Here is a 12,944-nt window from a genome sequence, read left to right as displayed (position 1 = left end):
TCTCAGCTGAGGCTTGTCCATCATGGGAGACCCTGCCCTGCCAACAGATGAGCTACCGATGACTCAACTCTCAGCATCATTGATGCACACAAGCCCTCGCGGCACGACAAGCTGACAAACTACGCGAGGGGCTTTCCTATTAAGCCCTCTAAATCACTGATGTGATACATGTTTTATGATTAGCATTCAAGTTTGGGTTCTCTGCTAAAATTGCAATTTGAATGATCTTTCCTTTTCGTACACAGTAAGGGTTAACAATGCGCGCGTGTTTTTTTTATTGCTGACGGTTGCTGGAGCATTTGTGAATAAATAAACTTAATGAGGACTCAGTAGATTGCCTTTGTTTGCCCCTGATGCATCAGCTTGTGCTGTTCTATCACCAAAGACAAAGCACATCTCTACAATCATGACATAGTCTCCAAGGCAAGATAAAGACCGAAAGAGCTTAAGTGCAATTCTATCTGTCAGGGTATGTGTCTAAGCTGCTCCCATTACATCTGCCAAGCATATATCAAATGCTAAGAACCAGAATCTGAGGAGTCCTTCATCTTATAGCAAAACTCCAAAATAACTTCAGAGTCTTACAATAGAAGTCAGTGGTATTGAAAAGGATTCCAGTTTCCGAGCCCTCCATGCAATTTGGATACTTCTTTCACCGAGCTCCAAACTATATTGACCATATTGACCAGGAATACAATGGGTATTCTAGTTGAACATTTGTAAACGCAAACATGAGGAAATCTGCAGATGCTGGAAATTCAAGCAACATACATCAAAGTTACTGGTGAGCGCAGCAGGCCTGGCAGCATCTCTAGGAAGAGGTACAGTCAACGTTTCGGGCCGAGACCTGACGAAGGGTCTCAGCCCGAAACGTCGACTGTACCTCTTCCTAGAGATGCTGCCTGGCCCGCTGCATTCACCAGCAACTTTGATGTGTGTTGCGAACATTTGTAAAGTTTTGTTTAGACAGCTCCTGGTTCAAATTGTACAAGCATTCAGAGAGTTATGCAAATGTAAGCTCATGAAATCATTAAAAATCTGCACTACAGTCCATACATTATCACAGCAGCGGATAAAGAAATGCAACTCCAAATTCTGACAGTGTAGCACCCAATATTGGATGATAATTTATTTCCAGTTAGACAAGTGGTGTGTACCATGCACACTTAACACCAGCTACATTCTCCTCCACATCGCTCTGCCTGTGATGTTTAGAGCTGCCATCAATTTCATGATTAATTCAATCGAACTATTATATAGTGTTCCCATATGTGCTTGCAGCATGTGAATTCTATAAGGAGTGCTGCACCAGGTATAATATTTATATAGAGTCATAGAACACTACAGTAAGGAAGCAGGCCCTTCAGCCCATCTAGTTCATGCCAGGTCCCATCTACCTGCACCTGGACCATATCCCTCCATGCCATTCCCATCCATGTACCAATCCAAATTTCTTTTAAATGTTGACATCGAATTAACATCCACCACTTCTGCTGGAAGCTCATTCCACACTCCCACTACCCCCTGAGTGAAGAAATTCTCCCCCATGTTCCCCTTAAACATTTCACCTTCCTCCCTTAAGCTATGACCTCTCGTTCTAGTCTCACCCAACCTCAGTGGAAAATAAGTCTGCTTGCATTAACCCTATCTATACCCACAGTAGTGTAGCTCTTTATGTGACATTAATACTGTTCGGGGCATCAGAGATCGGAGTCAATTCCAGCCTCTTCGGTAAGCAAGTTTGTACATTCCTTCCTGTTGGTTTCCTCCTGATGCTTCAGTTTCCTCTCACAGAACGGAAATATACCAGTGAATAGGTTAACACGAGGAATTCTGCAGATGCTGGAAATTCAAGCAACACACATCAAAGTTCCTGGTGAACGCAGCAGGCCAGGCAGCATCTCTAGGAAGAGGTACAGTCGACGTTTTGGGCCGAGATACTTCGTCAGGACTAACTGAAGGACTAACTTTAAAATCTCTTACTAGCTCTTCCTTCAGTTAGTCCTGACGAAGGGTCTCAGCCCGAAACGTCGACTGTACCTCTTCCTAGAGGTGCTGCCTGGCCTGCTGCGTTCACCAGCAACTTTGATGTGTGTTCCAGTGAATAAGTTAATTGGTTATCCCATGATTCGGCTAGGATTAAATCAATGGGTTGCTAGGTGATGAGGCTATAAGGGCCAGAAGGGCCTGTTCCATGCTGAATCTCTAAATAAATTAATTTTGTTTACTTCCATCAAATATCCCCTCATTTTTCTACACTCTAGGGAATGAACTCCTAACTTAATTAATCTCTCTCTATAACTTAGGTCCTCAAGCCCTGGCAACACCCTTGTAAATTTCTGCTGCACTCTGCACACAATACCCCAAATTAGGCCTCAACAATGTCTTATACAACTTCAACATAACATCCCAACTCCTGTACTCAATAGATTGATCTTGAAGGCAAGTGTGCCAAAAACTTTCTTTATGAACCTATCTACCTATGTCGTCACTTTCGAGGAATTGTTAATGAGTCTTCCCAGATCCCTCTGTTCTACCTCACTCCTCAGTGCCCTACTGCTCACCATGTAAGTCCTACCCTGATTTGTCCTCCCAAAGTGCCACATCTCACTCTTGACTGCATTAAATCCCACCTGCCATTTTTCAACCCATTTTTTCAGCTGGTCCGGATCTCATTGTAAGTTTTGATAGTCTTCCCCACTGTCCACTATACCCTCAATTTGGGTGTTCATAAAATTGTTGATCCAGTTTACCACATTATCGTCCAAATCATTGATACAGATGACAAACTACATACCCTTACTTCAGAGAGATCCACTTGTTCTTAGATGCTTTTAGTGTCATTGAGTCTGTACTAACTGGTTATATTAATACCTTTTTATTCTCCCTGCATTCCCATCCACTCCCCCGCATTTACCAACATACTTGGGGAATTTACAGAGGCCAATTGAGGAACCAACCTGACCATTTTTAGGATGTGGGGGAAACTGGGGCACCAAGGTAAAACCCATGCAGAATGTGACAAACTCCACATACCCAGGTTGAGATTAAACCCGCAAGGCATCTTTTCTGGGGCCATGGCCAAAATTCTACAGTTGTGGCCTAATCAGTATTTTATATATAACCTCTCAGTTTCTATATTCTATATCTCCAGCCTAGGATCCCAGTCATTTTAAAAGCTGCTCACTTGCAAGCCTTCCTATCTACAGAGATTGGTGTACATGCACACCCAAGTCTCTTCATCTTTGCATATCCTTTGGAATTGCTGCTTGCCAATGTTGCTTGCTGAATTTCTTTTCACAAAGCTGCTAGCTGCAAGCAGAATGCAGTCATGGTCTCACAAAAGACACGTATTTTTCCAGCAAATGGTCACCCTTTTGCATTACAACTCATTTGCAATACAGGGCAACACTCTATTTGCTCTGAGACAGGCAAACTTATACTAGGGAAATAAATAAAAGGCAGAGAGATCCATGAATTACTTTGTACAATGTAAACATAGAAAATATCCTTGAAATAGTAAAGAGCAACAAACCTAGACTGAATGAAAGCTTAAAGAAATTAAACATTTACAGAAGTATTGTGTTGGAAAATTAATGGGAGAGAAGGCCAATAAATCCCCGGAATCTGACGATCTGCATCCCAGTGTTTTGAAAAAGATGGCTTTGCTGATAATGAATGCACTAGATGGCCCTGCTGTTCACAATCAATATTAATAATTTGGAAAGTGATACTAATGCGATCTATTCAAGTCAAGCCAATGATGCAAAACTGACTGACATTTTGAGTTGTAAGGATTCAGAGAGGTGTATTAATAGGCTAAGTCACAAAAAAGAGAAAATCTGCAGATGCTAGAAATCCAAGCAACACGCACACTGCTGGAGGAAATCTGCAGATGATGGAGGAACTCAGCAGGCCAGGCAGTGTCTATGAAAAAATGTACAGTTGACCTTTCAGGCCAAGACCTTTCTGCAGGATTTGAGAAAAAAAGATGAGGAGTAGATTTAAAAGGTGGGGGAAAGGGGAGAGAGAAACACAAGGTGATAGGTGAAACCAGGAGGGGGGAGGAATGAAGCAAAGAGCTGGGAAATTGATTGGTGAAAGAGATACAGGGCTGGAGAAGGGGGAGTCTGACAGGAGAGGACAGAAGGCCATGGAAGAAAGAAAAGGGTGGGGGGGGGGGGAAGAACCAGAGAGAGATGATGGGCAGACAAGGAGATAAGATGAGAGAGGGAAAAGGGAATAGGGAATGGTAAAGGGGGAGCATTGCCAGAAGACATTATCTGAGTTGTTCCCATTCCCATATGTCAAACCATGTCCTCTTCTACTGTCACGATGAGGCCATTCTCAAGTTGGAGAAACAACACCTTATATTCCGTCTGTGTAGCCTGCAACCTGATGACATGAATATAGAATTCTCAAAGTTCCAGTAATGCCCACCTCCCCCCCAATTCACCATTCCCCACCCCCTTTTCCCCGAGTTCCTCCAGCATTTTTTGTGTGTTAATAGGATAAGTGCTGGTCAGAGATGAGAGCAGATATACTACAGTGTGGAAAATGCTGATTTGTCAAAAATAGCATAAGTAGCATGAGGATTGGAAAGTATGACCTTCCGCAAGGATTGTTGATTATTAGTAAGCCAGTACAGCCAGCGATTAAAAAGGGAAACAGTACTAGTCTTCACTGTAACTTCAGAAGAATTAAGTCATTCTAAATCCTGAAGAAGAACAGAGATATTGAGTGTTCAGTACTGAGTTTTGCAAATTTTTGGAAATGAAAAGAATGGAGGGTTATGAGGCTGGGGTGAGGAAAGTGATGAGATTATAGATCAGCTATGATCACATTGGATAGAGGAGAAAGTAGGAGGGGCCATGTTGTCTCCTGGTTCTCTTGCTTATAATCTTTATTTGCTTGCTGAGTTTGTGTGTTTCATGAACCAATTCCCTAACATCTCCTCTGTACACCAACATTTACTAGTTTCTCACTGATTAAATATGGTGTTTCTCCATTAATCCTGTAAAAATGAATAATCTTACACCTGCACAATTTATACACCATCTGCCACCTTGTTTTGTGCTTGCTCAACCTATGTCTGTCCTAATACAGATTTTCTGTCTTCTAATCAACTAACTTACTCACCAAGGGTAATACGTTCAGTCATTAGCATAAATTATAAACATCTGAGGGCACAATGCTAATACTATCAGAACAAACGAAGTAACAACCTTAAGTCTGAGAAAGATCCATTCATTTCTATTCCATTTTCTGCCTTTAACTAATATTCCATCCATGCTAATATGTAGCCCAATGAGCCCTTTCTGTGATACTTTATCAAAAGCCTTTTGAAATTCCTTTTACATCAATCTCACTGTTTCCTCACCTCAGCTGCCTTTTAGCTACATTTTCAATATTGTGTTAGATTTTTCTTAAATCAGTAAAATTTACTCAATCATATTATGACATTTTAATTGCTCTTCCACCACATTCCTAAGTATAAATTCTAGCATTTTGCCAATAACTGCTAACAGATTGTTTTATCATTCCAACTCTCCCAACTTCACCATATCCTTCTGCAGACTCCCTGCCTCATTGATTTACCTGTTCCTCCACCTGTCTTGGTATCATCTGAAAACTTGTTTGCAATGCCGTCTGGCCTAGAGTATATTATCCCTAAATCCCCAACCTTGAATGGTTTCTAGTACCCCGGACCCTGTCTAACCGTATTCGTTACTGTTCACAAAAGTAGCAAGTACATCATAGCTGTTCAAAAAATATCAAAGGCACTATTGTATTCTTGTAGCTCATACCTGTCTGATCTGTGGTCACATCCTCCAGTTCCTGACCACTGTCCATTCCCTAGACTGCTTTCTAACCTAAGGGAGGTGACTGCCTCCTGGATCAAATGCTCCAGTTCTTTCTGCTTTCAGTCTGCAATTCTGACCACTTCCAATGCAGCATCTAAATCTGAATTCTTCCTGAAGATACAAAACCTTTCTGTGGCTGCCCTCTACCAACTCCCACCTGCTGCAGCTTCAAAATAATACCGTACTTGCTATCAAATCTTACTCTTTACAATGAGGTAGTTATTCATTTGATAATTATTTAAAATAAAAGTAAATAAAAATTTGGAGCCTTGGAGACAATTCAATCTGCTTAGTTTAACTTGTTGTAAATTATTCATTCCTTAATATAATAAAATAATGGCTGTCTTCTTTTTCAGTTTTCTTAATTTAACCCAGGTCCCCCACTTAGAAAGACAATAAAAAGTAATGATATTCACAAATCACCCCTTAGCTTTCATTTAATTAATTTTAGGCCATTGGAAGTTGCCCCCAGCACTCAACATAGGCAGGTTGATATAAGCCTACAGCTTCCATCTTCCTTTGTGTTCCATTATCACATACACTACCACTCAGATAGCTTGCTTTCGTTCTGCTGTAACCATTGCAACAAACATCACAATTGCATAATAAATGCCAACACAAAAATCCAAGTTATACATCAAACCAAGTCAAAATAAAGGATAAGAGATACTGAATGAATGGCCCTTGTGGTCCCTTCAAGTTTTGCTGAAGCACTCTTTGGATTTGAACTACCATGATCAAAAATTAGTAAAATATTTCTTTCTGCTTTGACTTTGATTGTCTTAGTAGCTGCAGCTTTTCTGATGGAAAGCTGGTGATTTGCAAAGAAGAAGGTTACAGCAATGCCCAGCTCACACTATATATTCTTCCCTTGAGTCTGACCACTCAGGCTGCAATGGTGAGATAGGACAACTGTCTGGATAACATGCTTGTGCCTCTTGGCTCCACTGCCAAATCCCTAGGGTGGTGGACAATCTGTTGGAGTCAAGATTGCGGAAATGCAGTGATATGTTCAAAGCTATTTTTGAAGGGATTTTCTCCAAACCAGCTGGTTGAGCTCAGATGACAACTAATGGAACTTCCTCCTCCATATTCAGATGAGAAATGGCTTCTTGTGTGGCAGTGGAATTTGAAATAAGAATTGTGGTTCAGTCTGCAAGTGCTGAAATGGAGGTCATGGTCTCATCTGACTTATCTGCTGCAGACAGCCTAGACCGCTTCATCTTATAAAATCTATAATCTTAGCCATCCTTCATCCCACTAAAGTTGCAAGCTATACCAGCCCCAGCATTTCATTGCATGATATTATAGTCTATGCAAGGTAACTCGATGGCTGTAGTGGTTAGATTAAGTGGCATTGTGCCTCGTCCTTCCCTCCCTCCTTCTCTCTCACTTCACTGTCTTAGTCATTCTCTCTTTATCTATCTTTCTCAGCTTTCCCCCCTCAATTCACTCTCTCTTTATCTTTCTCAATCTGTCTTTTTCTCTTATAGTCTTTCCTTCTCCCTTAATCTCCTTCCCACGCTCTTTCCTACTACCATCTTCTCTCTGACTTTCCCTTTTCTTTGTTCTCTTTCTCCTAATCTCATTTCATTCATTCATTTATTATTCATCACATGTACATCAAAACATTCAGTGAAATGCATTTTTTGCGTTAGCAACCAACACAGTTTGAGGATATGGTGGGAACAGCACTAACATAGCATGCCCATATTGTTCAGCAGAACAACACATGCAGCAACAAAAACAACACAGGAGTCAAGAACAAAACAAAAACAGCAAAAAGAAGCCTCCCACACACTCACAAACAAGAGGAGATCTGCAGATGCTGAAAATCTGAACAACACACACAAAATGCTGGAGGAACTCAGCAGGCCAGGCAGCATCTATGGAAAAAGGTACAGTTCAGGTTTCAGTCCAAAACGTCGACTGTACTTCCATAGATGCTGCCTGGCCTGCTGAGTTCCTCCAGCATTCGTGTGTGTTGTTTCCACTCACTCACTCACACACATTCATGCCTCCAACCCCAGGAGGATAGGCTGCCTCTGAAGTCCTTGGCCTGGGACTCTCAGATTGTAGACTTGCAAACATTGGGCCCCCGACTTCAGACCTGCTAACCCAATGCTTCAGCCATCAGCCCTTGACTTCCGTTCTTGCCAATTTCTGTCTACAACCTTTGGCTTTGATCTCCTCCTTATCATTTCTATCCTTATCTATTTTTACTTCCATTTATCTTTCCTTCTTTCCTTCCTCTTTGTCTTTCATTTTCCAGTCTCCCAATCTCACCTAATATCTTCTCTGGAAATGAGAGAGGGAAGTGTAATAATGAATGTGACATAATTATCTGTAAAATTACATTTCCATAGTTGTAAATAGGAGAATTTAAAGCAGGCATAGAAATGTTATGGCTCAATTCTGAGTGATTGAGATTGTTGGTAGGTGAAATTTGGGGGTATGTTTCACTGAGCCATGAACAAGTCAAAAGACATTACATTTCAAATTGTATTAACTGAACCTGAGCATATTTGTGAGATCATTGAATTTTTACCTGCACTGCATCCTCCGTCTTGGAGTTTGATTCCTAACATTGATCATGTGTGTTTTCACTAAGTATTGCTTTGGAATTGATCTGAAGATCTTCCTGACACCTGCAGTCATTGATCTTTCCTTCACCTCATCCTCCATTACACAGCAGCAAAACGTCTGAGAGCCCTTCTCATTTCTAACCATCCATGGCTTCCAACAAGCGTACTGAATGATTTTTACAACTAGTGTAAGTCTTAAATTGCCTGCCTTTTATGTGGTGCATTGGACTTTGACCAGCACTAGCTTGACCTGAATCTAGGCTGTAAAAATTAATTTGATTAATGGTGGCATGTTAAAGCAGCAAGCAGCCTGGCTAGAACTGGCAATCACTGACTGAATCTTCAGCAATGAATCTGCAGCACTCCCTACACTCAGTTATTGCCAAAGTTCAATGTAAATTTAATATCAAAGTACATATATGTCACCATATACAATCATGAGATTCATTTTCCAATGGGCATTTTCAATAAATCCATAGTACAATAATAAACAAATATAGAATCAGTGTAACTCTGCACCTATTTTGGGCGTTCAGCCAGTGTGCAAAAAGACAACAAACTGTGCAAATACAAATAGAAAGAAATGATAGTAAATAAATAAATGTGCAATCAGTATCATAAACATGAGATGAAGAGTCATTGCAAGTGAGTGAAGGGCCAATAAAATAGTACCTGCCATGTACCTGTTGCTCCAGGAGGCAAATTGGAATGGATCCAAGTCACTTCTCGGGCAAGAGTTGATATTCTGTGATCACAGCAGCCATTTATCCAGTCCTGCTGCCTCATCCCAACTCCTGTACTTTCCAAGACTTTGTGGCTTCCTTTTTCCTTTTACCAAAATGTATTTGTATTTAATTATTAGAGGGCGGCACGTTAGCTTAGTGCTAGTGAAAATGTATTACAGCACCAGCTGTCTGAAAAGAGTTTGTACGTTCTCCTCGTGACCATATGGATTTCCTCTGGCTGAAATGTGGGTCTCCTCCCACATTTCAGAGCCATACAGGTTAGTAGGTTGATTGGTCACATAGGTGTACATGGGTGTCACCTTGGGCCAAAAGGGTCTATATCTCTGAGACTATAACTGTGCTATATCTCAAAATAAAACAAACAGATAAATTCAATGCTCACTGAATTCAGTATATTCTTGGGCAACTGACAAAACGCATTCAAACTAGAACAAGGCAACATGTGACTGAAGTGACAAGTGCAGAAAGGTCAGCCCATTATTATACTGTTTAGTAATCTTAATTGTTTGTTTTATGGATTTATTATCAGTACAGCTGATATCCAAGCACAAGTCTTCTGTGTTTTTATTCTATTTAGTATCATCTATGAATCTCAGAAGTAGTGAAGGTGATGATCCTGTGTTTTCCCTATAGAGTCACAGAAGAAGCAGCTTGAAGAAAATTCAGAATCAGCACATGAAGAATCCATATCAGAGAACGCAGAAACCTCCACAGAGGAACAAGTGGAAGGGGGCCCTGACATTGATGCAGATGGGGAAGAGATGACTGATGGTATTGAAGAAGATTATGATGACGTGGGCAGCAATGAAATGGTATGATCTGAATGAGTGGATACATAGTATGAGGTGATTCTTCTTGCAAGACTGCATAATTAGTTCCAAAAATAGTCAACTTAAAATACCATTGTCAAGAGCCATGCAAGAATATGTTGAAACAGAAGGCACACTTGATTGTCATTGTGTGAGTGCAGCATCTGCATTATGATACATGTATTGAACAATATTTTTGATGTGGTCAGATCGTTACTATCTTATTAGCATTTTTTTAATGAGGTATTTCCGTTATTTGGGGCGTTTTCAAATGGACTACTTTGCTGGCTTCATCAGCAATTTGGTCCTTTGAAAGATGCACTGAAATTGCAGTATTTTCAACCAGGGTAAGTTAACACATTGTATTCTGCACTGTGACAAGATTGCTTTTCAGGTGGCTTTACAATAGATAGGAAAAAATATATCCTTTAACAATGATTTGGAATGGCAAGCCATTATCCGGTAAAACTTTAGGGGCTGAGACCAACTGAAGTCTGGAAACTGTGATTAAAAAAGAGAAATGAAGAGAAAAATGGACACCTAATGTCTGATACAGTACACCTTCCCACACTTTCAGGAAAATCATGAATTTGTATCAGGCATGACCAACCTAGTAGAATACTAATGAGACTGCATTAAAACAGCTTTTTTAAACTTAACATTTAAAGTTTAAAAGAATGCAGATCTAATGCACTGCCTTTCCAATTCCCATTATTCCTTTTCTTCAATAGACAATGGACATGCCACCAGCATCCACAGATCAATAACTGGAGCTCCATAAATATACCTCTTCATGCATCAAACTCCATTTCCCACTTTCTCCAATTTGCAACATCTTTGCACACCAATTTTCAGAAAGTGTTGGTGTAAAATAAAGAGTTATAGTGTTGCTATACAATATGTTAAACCAATTATCTGGGTTTACTCTGAACACTGCATACCTGTGCAGGATTTTTAATGTTATTTAATATTCTACATCATTCATGAGTTTAACGATTGTATATATTTAAGGATGATCAATGTATTTCTAAAGATTAATTAAGAGTAATGGCTACTTAATGACATTATAGTGAATGAAAATGGATTTTTTTTACATATGTAACATACTGTACGTCACCTTGCAAATCCGCAGTTAAGATGAACATTTGTGCTACAGAATTTCTGCAGATAGCATTTGTCAGTACACGAAAGGATGAGATATATAAACAGCTGCAGAGATTCAGTCATAATGCAGCAGAATTGTCAAGAAACGATTCTCCCTGTTTATAAGCACATACTGTGATAATGTTGGTTGTGTTCTTGGCATTTTGAAAATGTCATTGTGTCACTTGTGAATAACATTAACACAAGAAAAATCTTGGACTCTTTCACGATCAATCAATTGGATTTTCATCTTCAAAGCTACAGCAACCCTCTTTTATTCAAAATCCTGTCATTACACTTGCGCATGTTAATTCATCTCTATATCACTGTCAGCTTTAATTTTACCTCTGACTTACTTCTTGTAATTTCAACAGCATTGATTGTTTAAATAACAAAAAAAATCTGCAAAAATAATTGTTATACTTGTAACTGATCAAAAAAATGGCATTGATGGAAAAATGAATAAATTGGCCATCCCTATTGCCGATAATCCTTCTCTGGTTTCTTTCTTTCTAGTTAATGTATTCTGTTAAATTCAGAATAAGAGTTATTTATCAGTCATAGAGGATACACAGTAAATGTTTCACTTGATAGGGTTGTTTTGATTATTATAACTACAGATTATTTTCTTAACAGCATAGAAAGCATCAGACAAATACAGTCAAATTGGTCAATAGATTTTGAAGTTTTGTAATAGTGCACTTTCAGCTGTTCAGTTATTTTTCAAATTTTTTAACCATTATGTTACTGAAACAATCTTTAAAGTATTGTTATAATGCAGCAAATGAATTATACTAAGAATCATTTCACAACTGCCAAGATATGTAAACGTTTTCACAGAAAATGTCATAAGCATGTTAATTGAGTTCTTTTTATTAACTCAGAATCTTGCAGACTTAAATATTTCACTAACATTATCTTTCATAATAGGTCATATAACAGTAAAATCCAGTTTTCTCTCACATTAGCTGGAAAAAAGGCAGAATTACATGATTCACCATGGCACGATGGCTTAATCTTCATGATTCACATTAGCAAAAAAAAATCATTATAAATTATGTTTCAATCTTCAGTTTGTATAAAACATCAATGAAGCAAATTTCCATGGATACCACAGAGGCCTGAGGACTCACGCTGCCTGCCCTGGGCTAGGAGCAAGAGCACTAATGATCATCAATTTAAAAAACAAACATGAAATAATATGATTAATAAGCAGTTGCTATTCTCTGAATGCTGACAGGAACTCATAAATTTGTGAGCAGGGTGAGGAGGGGGGCAGAGAATGTAGGAGGTGAGGAGGTGGATCTTCAGAAACCAAATAAGAAGCATTAATTTATAGGAAGTGCTCAGTCACACTGAGATTAGCAGAGCAGGAGAGCTAGCCCTAGCCTAAAATATTTCTGAGGTGAGGGAGAGCATGTATTCTCTTCCTGGCTCCACACACAGATCGTATTTCAATAAGCCACTACATTCTTTGGCGTATTCTGTGGTGGATTCATTATATCCATTATCAATGTCTCTTGAAAGGCATGTGAGGGGTCTAAGCCCAGTACTTGATTTAAATGCTTTAATAAGGCCGTGTGTGTTCTGTGCAGAGGTTATCATTTAAAAGTCATCTCCAAAATGAAATAAAGTGGGAATTGTGGCTTCAGTATATACTTATAGAACATCATTAATAGAACAAAAAAGGCCTGGTGTATTTTGTCCATGTTAAAAAACAGTATTTGGTATTCCACCACATAAGGAGAAATGGGAGTATTTAACCACAAGTATTCAAACAGTGATTTGTGACTAATA

The 12,944-nt window shown here is 39.3% G+C and overlaps 1 protein-coding gene across 5 annotated transcripts in view; it reads left to right on the top strand.

Annotated features, from left to right (window-relative positions):
• The window catches only part of LOC134353657 (RNA-binding Raly-like protein), a 1,079,267-nt gene extending 1,067,630 nt beyond the window's left edge, over window positions 1-11,637 (top strand). For all 5 annotated transcript variants that reach the window (XM_063061854.1, XM_063061846.1, XM_063061889.1 and 2 more), the window contains one exon: window positions 9,829-11,637. In XM_063061854.1, the coding sequence (XP_062917924.1) occupies window positions 9,829-10,013 (185 nt within the window). In that variant the 3' untranslated portion in view covers window positions 10,014-11,637. The remainder of the gene's footprint in view (window positions 1-9,828) is intronic.
• The last annotated feature ends 1,307 nt before the right edge of the window (window positions 11,638-12,944 follow it).

Source organism: Mobula hypostoma, chromosome 1 (assembly GCF_963921235.1).
Source record: "Mobula hypostoma chromosome 1, sMobHyp1.1, whole genome shotgun sequence".
Classification (NCBI taxonomy): Eukaryota; Metazoa; Chordata; class Chondrichthyes; order Myliobatiformes; family Myliobatidae; genus Mobula; species Mobula hypostoma.
Note: the sequence above shows the minus strand (reverse complement) of the source record. Positions and strands in the feature narration are given on the sequence as shown.